Below are 16,365 nucleotides of genomic sequence, written 5' to 3'. Positions count from 1 at the left end.
CATCAACCGTAAGAACTAAAATAATGTTTCTTAAGATAAGACAAAATACATTATTACTCTTTTTATATACAGGAAGATAACACAGTGTTTTAGGTTAGAGTTGTTTCAACCTCCAGGTATGAGGTAGACAAACAAAACAAAACAAAACCCAAACCCTGTTTACTGAAGATGAGTTCTTTAGTTGCTTAACTCTAATGTTTCCCAAGCATGTTCCCCGTCCTTTGGGACCTAGAATTGAATCATGCTAACGTTCATAACCACAAAAGGTCCCCAACTGCGCACGGTAGTCAGCATTTTCTACCTAAGGATGGATATCGTCTTTGTAGATTTTATGCTGCTACAGCACGTGCGCACTTCTGCGCTCATTACAGGCTTTGACACACTGTGCTTTTGTTTTGTAATTCATCTCAGGCAGCAATAACTGAGCATGAATGGTGCTGGCTCTCGCTAATTCCAGACCTTCCTTTCCTGAGTGCCCGGTGAGCGCACATTCAGTATAAATGGCCTCAAGATCATCCATCTAGTGCTGCCTCTACAACAGAAGGCTGCTGCTTAAGACGATGCCAAGACCCAGGTGCAAGCAGGAGCATCCCATGATGGACTCCAGGAGCAAAGGGCTGCTCTATGAGTGCAGACTCCAGGATCGAAGGCTGTACACTATGCAACCGTAACCGAGCATATGGAGTATAACGAATACATACTATGAGAAGGAGAGCGGGGCACACAGTGTGGGAGAGAGCCCAGAAGGCAGGTAGAAACTCTAAGGAAAAAATGTCAACATTCTATATATTTGCTCCTAATCTTCAAATACTGACAAACACACCGAAATGAAGTTGGCACATACCACATGAGTGTAACAAATCAATGCTCTGTACTTCAGTGACAAGTAATTCCTTATATGTAACTATTAAACATTTTTAAATAAACTATCAAGGAAAAGCTCATTCTGAAAACTGGATTAGCATTACAACTAAACAAGAGTATATCATGGAGAAGAGCAGCATTCACTTGTCATTAAAAGGCCAATTTCGAAGAAGCAGACATCTAGAAGCAGCTTTCGAGTCGTTCCCCCTCAGCCTAGCTTACACGCTGCTTTTCACAAGCCCTGGGCTGCACACCACTGCCCCAGACTCTCGCACTCCACTTTAACAGCCACCCGCGTCTATTACTTGATAGACAGATGTACGCGTAGCACTCACTTTGACCATTGTCTCAGGGGAGACTTCTTCATCAGGAACCCAAAGCTTAGTTGTCTTTTTTCCTGGAAGCTACGCAAAAGATGAAAACATTAAACTAAGAAGCACGAATTCTCATGGCCAACTAAGATTTACTGAACAAACAAAATGTATACCTTCTTAATAACAACATTCAGTATTTATGATTCATTAACCCCATTTAGGAAATGTCCCTGAAAGAAGTAGTCCCAGCAGTACCAGCTGGAACATTGGACTTCGTCTGCAGGTGTGGGCTATGACTGACGTTTACTACAGAGTCTGTTTGCAGACCGTTCTAAGAGGTTGATGACTCAATTAACTCAGGCTGCTAAGCAAAGACAAGGCTAAAACCCTGGCACTAACAAGTTAGTGTGCAGCTGTGTGTGAACTGTGTCATCTTCAGTGTCTACCCTCCACGGGAAGTGAGGTGCACTCATTTAGCTGGGCCGGCTGGACAGCAAGCTCCAGGGTCTACCCGCGTCCACGTAGGCAGTTTTGGGACTGCAAGCACGAGCCACATGCCTGACTGTTACGTGTGGTTGTCTCACTCTGCTCTCCAGGCTGCGTAGCAAGTGCTCTCTTAGCTATCTCACCAGCCCAAAGAAACGCAGTTTTGTCTTTTAAAAAAGACAAAAGATATTCTAAAAAATCTTAGTCAGGCTTTGTGGTACAAGTCTATAATTGAGCTACTCAGAAGACTGAGACAGGAGGATTACAAGACCTGGCAGGCTATAGTATTTGTCTCCTTCCCAAAAAGTCTCCCACTTAATCAAAATCTTGTGTCCTTATATAACTTAATTGCATGAAACTGAAGTAGCCTCAACTGAGTGTTATTTTCTACCTCCCAAAGGGTCTACTTCAGATCGAATGCCCTGAAATGAAAGCAACCATTAGGCACTGCGCCTCTCTTTAATCTAAACTGTGGAACACACGCCGGGAAGAGTCTAAGTACAGCTCACCCGATCGTTCATGAGAAGGTCCTTCACAATGAAAGTTGCTACCAAGGACTTGAGTGGGGCAGCGAACTGATCAGGCGCGAGCAGAGCGATGTGACCAATGGTGACCAGCGGGGTGATCAGGTGCTCCAGGTTGCTGGGGTCCAGGCTTTTATGCAGAGGCTGGAGGTGAGGCAAAGGAAATATATTTACCCTCTGTACCACAATACTGCTTGTGCACCTCATCTTCCAATTCTAGACACTGCAAGTGCAACGCAAGCTTGAGTGTAGACCAACAGTTCACCAACAGTTGGAGGACATCACATTTAAGTCTTTTCAGTTTTGCCTAACTCCTATTTTAGAAGCAGGTAAGGAAACACTTCAACATCAATCTTATTATGGAGTATATATCGATGACTATGTGTTTGAATGCCAAAGCCTACCAGGGCTCATCAATCTCCACCCTGCGCCTGCTTCCTAAGCAGCAGCCAGATTCTGCCATGCAGCTTCGTCTGCAGTTGTGAGGGAGGCCATGTGCCATCTGGTCATGGAAGGGGAATGAAGATGAGGTAGGACACACTTGCCCACTCTGAGGCAGAGTAAGCACCAAGCCTTCTCCATAGCTCTCTCCCCTTCCCTGACTCAGGTCCAGAGGGCAGGGCTCCAGTAGGCACACAAAGAATCACCAATCAGAAGGTGTCCCTAAGCCTTTTGAATTTTCCGTAGCAAAACAAGTTCTTCCTATGTGTAGTTAACTAAACTTTGGGTGTCTTCAATCATTATAGCATCAAGTACTAAATCCCATAACAAGACTATTTTTCATATGATTTAAGATCAAACCATTAATAAGTATTTTGAAACAACTAAAGAATGTCAAATTTACTTAGAATGATAACTGAACATTGTTTTTAAAGTTTAAAAATAGAATTGGGAGAATGACTAAAATATGCCATCATCAGTGTTAAGGGAGGGAGACACACAGTATGTGCATATTTTATGTCCGTACTTGTGTATCAACTGAGGAATCTCTGGAAAAATGTATTACTGACAACATGGTACCCGTGCAAAGTAAGCAAGCGCCTGGGATGGGGGAGGGCACCTAGCTAACACACCAAGGTTTCATTTTCATGAAAATATGTGATGGCTTTGGAAGCAGGTTCAGGTGACAAGCGCTTAATGCACAAGTATAAAAACTGAGTATGGGCGTCAGCACTGCATAAATCAGGCTGAGGACCGGTGTGACCCAGCGCTGGGGAAGCAGAGGCAGCAGGAGCCCGGGGCTCTCTGGCCAGCTGAGCATGAGCTCCAAGTCCAGCAGGAGATCCTGTTTCAAAAGCAACGTTGCCAAGCAGTTGAGGATGACATGCCATGTCTCTACAAGCAGGACACATGTAAACACACACACAAAGGCATGCATCAAGTACAAACACACAGCAAAGCAAATGTGGGTTCTATGTTCCAACACTAACACAGACGACAACATAAACTATGCTTTCCTGACACACTAGAGCAACATGAGCTTTCACTGAAAGCAAGGTGAGTTGAGCTTCTGCTATTCCTGGTCATTTCCCTCAATACTTCCACTGTGTTTACTCCTGGGTGCTACTCTGCTGCTCACACTATAAACAAACCAGGTTGCATAAATATTTCTACTTACTTTGTTATTGTTATTTGATAATTTCCAATAATATATTAGTAAAATTATTTTTGGAATAAGAAAAATAAATGGCCAAATCATGGAATACTAGCAACTGCAAGAAAGCTAACGATCACTAAGAACTATGTTCTCGAAGGCCAGCAAGCCTGCCACATTACAGCAAGAGTACCACAGAGAAAAATCACCATGCCAAGTTATATCAACATTATTCTCAAAATGACTATCATTAAAAAATTAATCAAGGGGTTGGGGATTTAGCTCAGTGGTAGAGCGCTTGCCTAGCAAGCACAAGGCCCTGGGTTCGGTCCCCAGCTCCGAAAAAAAAAGAAAAAAGAAAAAAGAAAAAAAATTAATCAATAAAAACAAAAATATCCTAATAAAGTCATCTTTAAAAATAAAAATAGACATGAGCAAGTGCTCAGAAATTCAAATAAAATACTTGACACATAAAGATGCAGGGTATAACTTACTAGATATCTTAATGTGATACATAAAAATAATGAAATAACTGCTTTGACTTCCATTCAAAGATGTAAATATTATAACAACCATTTTTACGGACTTTTCTGCTAGTTTGTTTTAATAATAACACAGAGGCTATTCTCATAGTCTACAATAAGACACTGTCCAAGGTGAAAGCTATGTAACATGCAGAGGGACAACGGGAGACGCTACAAACACCTACTTTATATTAGCAGTTAGCTTGGCCACTGATCTAACCTATTTACCTTACCAACTGGACTGAGTTACAAACTGTTAACCTTGTAAACTGACAGAGCAATACTATCATTGATTATGAATACATACAATAAGCACTCGGTGAAAAAGCCCCCAAACACAATACATAGGGCAGTGTCAAACAGTATCAGGCCATGTTTGAGTTCTGAACCTGAAGTAGTTGTAAAGCTGTGAACGGCCAGTTTTCCTATTTTAACTACCACTGGTGCTGATTTTACCGAGTCACATCCTGACAGTACACAATATATCATACATCTCCAAATGACAATATTCTGCAAAGTCAGAATTTATTTTGTAAGAAATTAAATTTTTTCATTACCTCAAATATCTGTGCAAACTGGGTCTCTTTACTGGAAAATATGGCATGAATGCAGTGGATGGCGTACTTGGCCTGACGAGGTGGTCCTTTTTTGGATTTGTGATGTAGGACAGGAAGCAAGGCTCTTAAAAAAAAAAAGAAAAGCAAAATTTATGTTTATATCCTGAAATTAGTACTGTCTCAACCATGGTCAGAGAAACTTCTGTTTATATAGGAGAACAGTCAATACAGAAATTGGTAACAGGCCATCTTGATCACCCTCCCCAAGGCTCAGTGAGCACTGCAGAAGAGGGGTAAGTGAGGGAGGGTGCTGGGAGGACTCTGTCAAAGAACATCTTCTCCACACATCATGTCTATGCACCCATGAAGCAAGCCACAACAGACATGGCTACCTATACAAGATAACATTCCATCATGGGGCAAAGCGGGTTCTCAGAAGGCCCTACCCATCCAAGCAGCTCCAGGCAGTAAGGAAATGGTTGCCAAGGAAGGGGCATCATTTTCTTCAGTGGTAGAGTCATTGATAAATTGTCCTTCTCAAGTAAACAACTCAACCTATATTCATCAGGAAAGAGGGACCAGATCCAACAAGCTAAGATCAGACTCCAGTCTCAGTGACTTGGGACTATCAATGTGGCCACAGACGGCCCTCCCATGGAAAGGGAAATGACTACAGTGAGCAGGATGGCTCTGGCAGACATCCCCTACTTGTGTAACCTAGGAAGCCATTCTAACATACGTGGGGAAATTTCCCCTCTCTGTTTCTTACTTTACTATACTGTTGATATTTTACTCCATATTTTAAAAGGTTTTTTGACTTTCTATTTTCTGCCTCTGACATTTATCTACACTTGTTCCTGGTTTTCCACTGTCTTCTCCTTTTCCACGTGTATTCCCTTCCCTTTCTACTGTACTTTTAGTACTACTTGGCTTTAAGATTATTATTCTTAAAAAATAAAATTTTAGCTTTTTAAAACTTCCTTCCTTCTTATACTTATCACGTGCGTTAGTTCTCATTTTCGAGCAATCTTCTTTCCTTTTGTGTATTAATGTCTCGTACCTTCCTCTCCATCATACTACACTACTTCTCTTCTTACATAATGCATTTTGATCATGTCCTTTCTACCCAATTTTTATGGTTTTTCTTTCTCTTCAACAAACAGGCAACACATACACACATAGACACAAGAAAAAAACAAAACACACAAGCAAAACATCCATCGACAAAAATGCCCAAACGGAGCAAAACAAAAAGAAAAAAAAGTTTACCAAAGTACCAATGAATTCGTTTTGTCTTGGCCAACTTCTCCTGGGCATGAGGCCTGCAGTGAGGTTACTATACCCAGGGAGACTCTATTGGAGGAAGCTCCTTTCTTCTTTGCAACAGCTATCAATTACAGATAACCTCTTGGTTAGAGGTGGGACCCCATCTGGCTTGAACCTGTGCATGCAGTGTCTTCCTATGTAGCCCTGGATGTCCCGGAGCTTGCGAGGGTGGACCAGACTAACTTCAAACTCAGAATCCACCAGCCTCTCCTCCCAAGTGCTATGATGAAAGGCATGTCCCACCATGCCTGGCTTTTTTTTCTTTAAGCTACCTCTACTTCTGTTCTAATCTCTCCCTTTCCTGGCTGCTTCCTTAAACAGTCATTTGCTAATCTGTTCACCTAAACAACTTTAACCCATTGCACATTTTGAGTCAACTGTGCCGTTTCCAATTTCCTGTCACTGACAGTTATCATTTCAAATCTTTCTGCATCCTGTTGAGCTGGATGGAGGTACTGGGACAGCGGTTTGCTCTGTCCTCTCTGAGGAGTGTCAGGGAGTGAGGGTTCAAGGAAAAGCTACTCACTAAGTAGACCCCAGATTGTAAGAGAGCCAAAATAATAGACGTGTCAATCATAATTCAGAAATAAACACAAGGTTGGGGATTTAGCTCAGTGGTAGAGCGCTTGCCTAGCAAGCGCAAGGTCCTGGGTTCGGTCCCCAGCTCAAAAAAAAAAAAAAAAAAAAAAAAAAAAAACCCAAAAATAAACACAGCGCGCACACACACACACACACACACACACACACACACACAGAGCATAAAAAAAGTCAACCAGAGCCCTCAAAAAAGATCATAATTCCTCCACTGAATTCAAGGATCCTAAAATTAGAAGAATTTCTAAGTTTACTTGTAGAAGTTATCAATAACTTCAAAGAGGTGAATGCAGTTAATCAATCGGTGCAAGGCCTGGAAAGAGAGACAGCAGGACAGGGAAAAGTGAAGAGAAAAATCAGAAAGGAAACTGGAATTCTGGGCAGGAGGGAGAGGTTCAGAAATATAGGAAACAAAAAGCTCAGGAATCAAATAAAAAAAACTCTACAGAAAAACTCACAGTGGACTAGACCACAGAGATCAAAGAACTTCATGAGAGACGGTCACAAGGCCAGGAAAACACTACATTCAAACATTAAAGGGGTAAAAAGTAAATAAATGATCCTGACAACTGAATGAACAAAAGAAGAAAAAGGAAAAGAGCATGACTGCTCTAGGTATGGTGGAAGAGACAGTTTATTAAAGGTACGTGGGAGAGTCTAAACAGAGGCAGGACACCTGGGAGAGTGGACAGCGACCATGTGACCAGGCTGAGCTGAGCCTTGGGAAGAGAAGGAGGAGGGGAAAAGCAAAAGTAGGTACAGCAGCCAGGAAGCTAAAGAAACAAAGAGGGCCAGCAACCAAAAAGGTTGGATTATACAAGGAAGAGCAGCCCCGCTCCCCAGGCTGGAGGCTTCATGAAGTAGGGATATGGGGACTGGGAGGGCCCAGTAACAGGAAGGGACTGAGGGCTGCAAGGAGAACCTGGGGGCCAGGTCGACTCTGATATGTTGATGAGCACCTCAGCCATTTGTCCCAGTCTGAAATCTACTAACAACTTCCAAGAACACGGAGACAAGATCAAGATGCCAGACTTAAGAATTCGTGCAGGAGAGATCAATAAAAAGTAAAGGCCTAGAGAATCTATTCAATAAAATTGTAAAATATTTCTCAAACCTAACAAAATGAGCATCCCAGCACAAAGAGGTGTTTACAATGGCAAATCGTCATGAGCAGAGAAGCTCTTCAGAATACATCATAGTCAAGACACAGAAAGTGTAAAACACAGTTTATTATCTACCAATAATAAACACCAGCCCATAAAAGCAAATACAGGAATTCACCAGGCTGCCCCAGGAAATCTCTAGCAGTCAGAAAAGCAGGTATTTTACTGCCAATCGGATTCCTATATCCAGTAAAGTTATCTTTCAAAATTGACCAGGACATAATGACATTCTAAAACCAGCATGAATTAAAGCAACGCTCTGTCACCACCCCAGCTGCAATGCTGTAATTTTCCCAGAACTGAATCCTTTTCTCCTGGAGAGAAGAGGGAGACCGGGGGCTCCTATGACTTAGGGAACTTGTAAGAATCAAGACGCTAATCAAGTTTCCCAGGCTCCATAAAGTCTGAAGATTTACACCCCTGAGAGTCCTCCACAGGGCTGTAAAAGCAGAGAACGTTTGGGGAAGTCTCCCGAGTGGTGTTCCACACAGGTCAGGCAGGAGTCTCAGGCGAATAACGTTTATCAGCTGTCTCCTGTGCTGGCTTTGGTGACGCAATTGCCTTTGAATCACTGGAACTCCTGTAAATAACCTCTCACCCACACTGTTATGGATAACCCCAATAAACTCAATGGCTTACTGGGTTAAATTTGGGTGGAATTTCCCCCTATCCCTCATCACTGATGCCCTATCTGAGGTAAACAGACAAATGTTCTTGTTCCAAAGAAAAATCACAATAACACTGCAAAAAACATCCCCAGATGAAGACCATGCACAGGAAAGAAATGAAGAGAGCAGAGGAGACCAGTTTCACGTGAGAAAAACATGAAGAGCGTGAAGAAAGACCTGCAAAGGAAATCTATCACACTCAAAATGTAAGGCCTCGAAACCACTACCACTAGCAGGAAAGAGATAAAGCAATGCACAATAACCCACCAACTAGAAAGAGAGCCAAAGGCTTTAGGAATTAGCCAGCCTCTCTCTCTGATGAAGTGGAAATTTTATTAACTCCAATTAAAATACATAGACTTGCTAATAAACAAGATCCAGCTATGTCCTATATCTAAGAAGCATGCGTCAGTGACAGACGCTCACAGACTCGAGAGTCAAAGGCACGTACCAAGCAAATGGAAGAAGCTACAACCAGGCTGGCTCTCCTGATAACTAACAAAGCAAACATGAGCCAAGCTTAGCCACAGAGGGCTTAAAAGACAAGCACAGGCCCCTGAATCCTGAAGGTGACGAAAGGGTCAGCCTCTGCAGCAAATGGCACAGGAAAAACGGGATCTCCTCAGCATGCAGGAAAGAACATCTCACTCTGAACAGATGTGGATCAAAAAGACCTTAACGTAAGACTCTGAAAGCTCTAGAGGGAAGCTTCAGGATAGAGGCCTAGGTTGGGACTTTCTGAAAATAACAATAGCTCAGGAAATAATCCCAAGAATCAACAAATGGAACTGCACAAAATTTAGAACCTAGTGCACAACAACAACAAAAATAGTAACAGTGACAGCATTCACAATTCAAACTTATAACAATTCTGTATCTGACAGCAAATTAGAATCTAGAAACTATAAAGTATCCCACACTTAAAACACCAAACAAACTAAAATCCACACCCCCAAGTCAATCAGTAATGGACAGATTAATGGAACGGACATTTACCAAAATGAGACAAACACTTGCAAGTGTTCAACTCCTCAGACATCAGAAAAATACAAAGTAAACCTGAGATGCTGACAAGGAAGGACATCTGAGAATGGGACTTACGCATGGCTGAGGGCCGCTACAGGAATCAGTAAGCAGTTTCCTCAAACACAGAATAGAACTTAAAATAACTAAGTGATCCTGTTGTCCAGCTCGCTCCTGGGTACACATCAGCTAGAATCCAAAGTGTGTCGGAGCATTTGCAATCACATTAGTGCAGCACAGCAGCCAAGATGTCCAACCAGAGTGCCATGCACACGCATGCACACACACACCCAAAATAAATAGGGATTATGGAAAGGGCAAATATAAGTGAAGTAAAAGGAGACACATACATATCGTGTGTGTGTGTGTGTGTGTGTGTGTGTGTGTGTGTGTGTGTAAGTAGGTAACAAGGCCCATTATCTTACATGCTAACTACAAAAGCCAATAAGGAAAAGAAATAAGGAAAAAAGCAGAAACTTTGACTAAAGGGATATTGTTCCACAGATATTATGATTAAGTCTAAATTCAAACCACAGATTCACTTCTTGCTGGTTATGACCTAGAACCATCAGCTTGTCTGAATGTTAGATTCCTCACTTAGATTAGTAACATCCTGTTGGGTAGTGCGGACATTTTCACTGAGCTAACCTATCAAGTGAACATACAATACGGTGTATGGGTAGACACAGTCCGTGTGTACAGCCGCTCTGCTCTCTGATCTGATCTGGGTAGCAAGAGTATCATCCCATTAAAAAATATATATCCTGAACTCACTTGAAAGTTAACAAAAAGTTCCAAACAATAGTGCTTCTTATTCTTACCAAACATGTAAATTCCTGGCAGGTGTTTGCCTTTTATATCTACTTACTTACTCGGTAGATAAAAGCACTTAATATGCACATGAGGTGATCTGAGTTCAATTCTCCCAGAACCCAAAAGGAAGAGAGCAACTCTACGGGAAGCTGTCCTGTGACCCGTGCAGGGGAAGTTGCACAAATGGGCTCAGAACAGCTTGCGCGCACGCACACTCGATTAGCACCTCTGGCATTTCTCAAGTGCCTTAGATGCACCTGAACTGTCCATTCTGTGCTTGTACAGCAGGAACTACTTTATGATGAAATAACTTTTAAGTTTTTAAGCAACACTAAAGCATCAGAAAGACGTACCATACTTGTCTTCGATCTTATAAACCTAAAATACCAACCAATGTTTTCTCATAAGAAAGGAAAGTCTACACTCAATCATAAAGAATTAACATAATTTTCCTCAAAACTTAATTTCTCTAGAAACAGTATATCCAAAATATTTATCAGAAAAAGCCAAACTCACGATCTGATGTGAGGGAAATCCTCTTCGATTTTGCTTCCTGTGTTTTTGAAAATTTGTAGGGCAGCTTCCGCCACCTTTTCATCATCCATCTTCAGACAAGCCAGCAGGGATTCAAACGTCTCGGCAGAGTGGAATGAGATAGGGTGTGTAAAAGACAGCACCTGCGAAGGGTTTAGAAACATTACCTGTAAAGACTTTTCATGTTAGTAATACACATGTAAAGTACACACTAGAAATAATACTAGTCGAGAATCAATTCAGGATTAACTATGCTATGTTCCTGTGTGGAAGGTTAATATATTTCTAGTCAAAATAATTTGGACTTTGATTATTTTAAGAGGTCTGACATAAGGGTAAGAAAACGGGGATATATAGGAAGCTTAACAAAATATTACTCCCCCCCCCAAATAACCATTAGAAGAGATTAGATTTTAAAAAAATAAGTTAGGAAATGTATACTACCAGATCGTAAAAGGTACTAAAGTATAATAACCAAATCAGCACGGTAAAAGCAGTAAAAGAAATCGTCACGTTCAGAGCGGTGGCACAGACCATAATAGACTTGCTTTCCTAACACACACGCAGCCCTGCACTGATCCCCACATCGCACAGAACTGAGGCTGGCGGTGCATGCCCACAATCCCATCATCATCATCATCCGTATGTCTAAGGAGGATCAGCAAGCCAGGGTTGTCCTCAACTGTCCACAAGGGAGACCAGCCTACTCCATGAGACTGTCTCAAGGACAAATAAAGCAAACAAAAAGCCGCACTAGAGTGGGTCTAGCTGTGCACACATCTGATCCCAACACTCAGGATGCAGGCAGATGTCCATGAGTCTGGTCTACATACATACAAGACGCAGTGTCAAAATAAATCAAATCAAAACAAACAAAAACAGGTAACAGAAAATTAATAACACCAAGAGAAACACATACCTAGTAATAGAAAATAACATCAAATATTTCTTGGTATATTCTTTTAGAATAGGTCATATTTAAATTTAAAAAAAGCCAACCTTAGGTTGTGCGTGCGTGTATGTGTGCATGAGTGAGTGAAATATATGAGTGTGTTCATCTGTCTGTGAGCATGTGGTGGTCAGAGGTCACTGTGGTTATCTTTCTCTATAACTCTCCACCTTCTGTCTTTCCAAACGGGGTATCCCACTGACTCTGAAGCTCACAGTTTCAGCTATTGGAGCTAGCACACAATTGCCCAGGACCTGCCTGCCTGTCTCGCTCACACTAGGGATCCAAACTCAGGTCCTCATGCTTATAAAGCGAGCACTTCACCCGGAGCCATCTTCTCAGCCCCATTATAGGATTAAAAGTGTAGGATAATGAAATCTGAATACAAATGTAACAATACCAAACAGCATAAAATTACTATATAGTCTTATTTCAAAGATTTGTAAATAATCAGAATAAACAACATTATTAACAAAGATGTAAAGAAAGCTTAAAAGTTCAATAAAATCAATACAAATTTCAGGGAAATACATGACAGGTGTGATGGCAAAGATAAAAATCACTCAGGAAACTAATACAGCATTTTGAATACTCAGTATAATCTAAGTCATCACAGTTTATGGTTTCCCATGGTGTGAATATAAAATGTAGGCAACTAGGGCACGCCTTTGAAGGACCTGACTCTTACTCTGTCCCTGCCTCCTGCTGCCATAGGACAAGCACCATAGTCTACTGTGTGCTCCCTCCAGGATATCTCTGTGCCATCACGGGGCAGTCATGAAGACAAGTGACCCTGGGGTAAAATCTCTACATCTAGGAGCCAAGGAAGTCCTTGGCTTTCCTCGGTATGGTATCACGGTGATGACAGGCTGGCTAACAGAGAAAATGGGCACCAAAAACTGGCACTATGACATCTCATCAGGTAGCTCAGAAGCCTTTGAAGCTGCTTTATAGAGAAACTGGGAAAGGTGGCGGCCTTCTTTGGCTGCAGTTTACTGAGTGATTACAGTGGGAGCTTGGAGGGTTGGGGGCACCCAGAAGGCTGACAGTAACAGACCAGGGTTCTACTGGGAGCTGCCCTAGAGACAGGCAGCTGTGTCTAGCAACTTGTCTCTGTTTTGTCGGAGCCCTGAGAATGTGCGTGAGGCTATATTTAAAAACGACAGTAGAGAACTGGTAGGGAAAATGTCAAGATTCTTTGGTATTTGGAATACAGCACGAAGATTACTGGCAGCTTTTAGTGAGCATTACATAAAGAATAAGGAACAAAAAGACAAAACAAAGAATGTAAAACCTGCAGTTTACTGATAAAGCAAGCTGGGTTGAAGACTAAGTGGTTACTGAAGAGATGAGCAAAACGAAGCCAAATACTCTGCACCAGGACTGAGGAACACAAGAGCATAAAACCACCGGACGGCTTTAACAGGAAGGCTCCGACAGGCCCTACGTGGGTAAGTAGCCACTTGTCCAGAAATCACTTCCCAGCATGGCTGCCGCAGCCACAGCCAAGTGTGTCCAGCACCTCCTTGATTTGGTGACAAACTCTGGCATCTTCCATGTAATGCTAGAGTTTCAGACACGCAAAATGCAACCGTTTTGAGTCATGGAAATATTCATGCAGACTTCAAACCAGGATCAGATTCCCTGTTGAGAGCCCCTGACAGAGAAATATGCGGCTCAGAGTGAACTCAGGGCTGTATTGAAGACCCTAGAAAGGTGGAGATGCCAGTCCACAAAATGTCTGCTAAGGAAAATTCTAGGCAGTGCACAGAACCAGGCCATAAGAATGATTCTAAGTCCTGTGGGAAGAAAGGGTATAGGGGCAGGGCTGCCCAAGCCCTTCGAAGCTCACACTGTGTGCTGCAGATGCTGGACAGAGTTACAGGATGCAATGCTTCGCTCGCTGGTATCTGACCTTGCTTCAGTCCCACCTCCCTGTGCTTTGCACCCATGCCTCCCTTTTGGAACAGACAAGTATGCCTTGTACACATCAAAAGCGTGCAACTTGTTTTTGATTTTCTACAAGTACTCTAAGATGTTCTTGATTCTCAAAGATTTTGAAGTTTAATTGTTTCAAAACAATGGAATTGCCAAACCTTGAAGCTCCAATGAAAAGGAAAACATGTTGTACAAGATGAGATGAACGAGCTTTAGATGCCAAGGAGAAATCGTATAGTTCCATCGATCTACAAGGGTCTCACCCAGAGGACCCTGTCTGGTCGGAAGATGACGAGTGCATGAAGACCAGTGGGGCTGTGAGGATTCTAACTTCCCCAAAGGACTAATCCACTTACAAATTCACAGCTAAGGGGTGCCTTGGAAGGGTATATATTTTTGGAAGAGTATATATGAGGAACAAACTCTAAACCCTTCTTTTCTCTATGCTTCTCAATGGCTACGAAGTAACCATCTCTAGTCTAGAACACCCCCTGCCATGGTATCCTTGCCTCACCACCACTCAGGGACGAATGAGACTGAGTGACTCTGCACAAAGGCCCGAGAACTGTGAGCAGGAGAAGCCCCTCTCCCCGCAGCTTCCTTTCTTACATACTTTGTCAAAGTGATAAAGCCACATAACATTCCAAACCAAAGTGACCGTGTAATATTCTACTTACTTGTCATACCAATGTTTATAACCTCAGTATAATAATTTCTATTCATCAAATATTTCCCATTAAAAAGCAAAGAAAATTTTAAAAGTTCATTCAAATCAAAATTCTAAGGAAAAGATTGAGTTATCAGAAGGTATACAAACAATAAAAAATTAATGGAGTCAGGAATTTTTAATGTACAGGAGGTTGATCACTAGTAACACTGTAGAGATTACAGTACTGCTCAGACTTAGCAGATTAGCGTAATCCTTTATAATGGTAGCACAACATGTTTGTAAACACTGAATAAAGAGACTGCTACTTTCTCATACTAAGAATGGCATCTAGGGGCTGGAGAGATGGCTCAGTGGTTAAGAGCACAGATTGCTCTTCCAGAGGTTCTGAGTTCAAATCCCAGCAACGACATGGTGGCTCACAACCATCTGTAATGGGATCTGATGCCCTCTTCTGGTGTGTCTGAAGACAGCTACAGTGTACTCACATACATGAAAAATAAATAAATAAATATTAAACACTTAAAATTCTTAAAAAAAAAAAAAAAAGAATGGCATCTAGGAGAAATTTCTCTGTAAAATGTTATGAAAAGAATGTTTATTTTTTCCCAATGAATAAAGTTTATATTATTTGAATAAAGCATAGAACATTCTATATAGTAAATGACTATCAATACAAACAATTTAAGCAAGACCCCTACAGGTTGGCTTCACTGGGATTCCAGATTAAGCACCAGAAAGATTTCAACAGCTGTAAACTCTGGGGAAACAATTATATACAATTTCTTTATAAAGAGCATACAGATTTATATATAAAAAATGTGTCTATAAAATTTTAATTTTATGTGTATATCTCCAAAAAATTCGAAGGTCCTTGTTCTCTTGAACCCAGTAATGACATTCTGGCTTGTAAAAGACATTACACACAAATTTTATTTTAGCACTGTTTATATGAATAAAACTTGGTAACTCTAAAGAGTAAGAAATCTGCAGTGATATGTTATGCTGAAGTGGAGCGTCGCTACTTCACACTCACTTTCTTGCTAGGAGCGAGCGCGCACTCGGAGACTCTGTGTGACATGCTGTACCCCTCTGAGACACTGGCAAGAAGTGCTCAGAGACAGCTGACATCCCAACCTCTCAGCCCATATCAATACCAGCTGAAAACCAACGCTTTTAAATAAAACTGCACTTTAACTAAATAAAACTAATTACAATAAAAGTTTAAAATCGTGTTTATGACTGAAAGGCTTCTAACTACTTCAGTACTGTTATGTTGTCAACAATGTGGTGATGTGCATACAGTCAAGAGGCTCACGCTGAGCACCACCCACTCTTGTCACTAATGAGTCTTGGTGACGCCCTCTAAACTAAAATTAAGTTTGATGACAGAACTTAAAACCTGGAGAAATTTCCACTTGATTATTTTCTAAACCAAGACTCCTCTCATTAGGTCACACAACTTTGAGAAAAAAAATCTTAGGAATAAGTGACCTGAGCCCTAACATCAGAATTTGGAAGGCAAGCCGAGCAGACCTGTGCCTACATATCCGTGTTCAGACCAGTCGGAGCGGCATACAGGCCTTCAAAGATGACACAGACCCGCTGTCTCGGCGACACTCAGGTGCAGATGAGTGAGCGCTCTTACCTTCAGCAGCTCGAGGCCCGCGCGGATAGCCTGATCTGTGGGGACGCCCTCGTCCTCATCATCTGCTGTCCCATCTATCGACTTATTCACCTGCTTGATAAGAGCGCTGCAGGGCGAGAAGAAAACACGAGGCTTATTTCTTTCTGCTGTAATACGATAGCAGTCCGAGAAAAGGACCT

At 41.8% G+C, this 16,365-nt stretch overlaps 1 protein-coding gene across 26 annotated transcripts in view; it reads right to left on the bottom strand.

The window, feature by feature from the left end:
• The window catches only part of Pds5b (PDS5 cohesin associated factor B), a 140,473-nt gene that overhangs the window by 25,925 nt on the left and 98,183 nt on the right, over positions 1-16,365 (bottom strand). For all 26 annotated transcript variants that reach the window (XR_015633951.1, XR_015633949.1, XR_015633952.1 and 23 more), the window contains 5 exon segments: positions 16,187-16,292; positions 10,967-11,127; positions 4,864-4,987; positions 2,174-2,332; positions 1,200-1,268 (listed from right to left, as the gene is read on the bottom strand). Coding sequence is in view for 17 of the 26 variants with exons in the window: in XM_087578197.1 (XP_087434323.1) it covers positions 1,200-1,268; positions 2,174-2,332; positions 4,864-4,987; positions 10,967-11,127; positions 16,187-16,292 (619 nt within the window). In the remaining 9 variants the exon portion in view is untranslated.

The sequence above is a fragment of the Rattus norvegicus genome, chromosome 12, assembly GCF_021556685.1.
Source record: "Rattus norvegicus strain SHRSP/BbbUtx chromosome 12, alternate assembly SHRSP_T2T, whole genome shotgun sequence".
Taxonomy (NCBI): domain Eukaryota; kingdom Metazoa; phylum Chordata; class Mammalia; order Rodentia; family Muridae; genus Rattus; species Rattus norvegicus.
The sequence above is the reverse complement of the archived record's forward strand: the minus strand, read 5'-3'. Positions and strand labels throughout refer to the sequence as shown.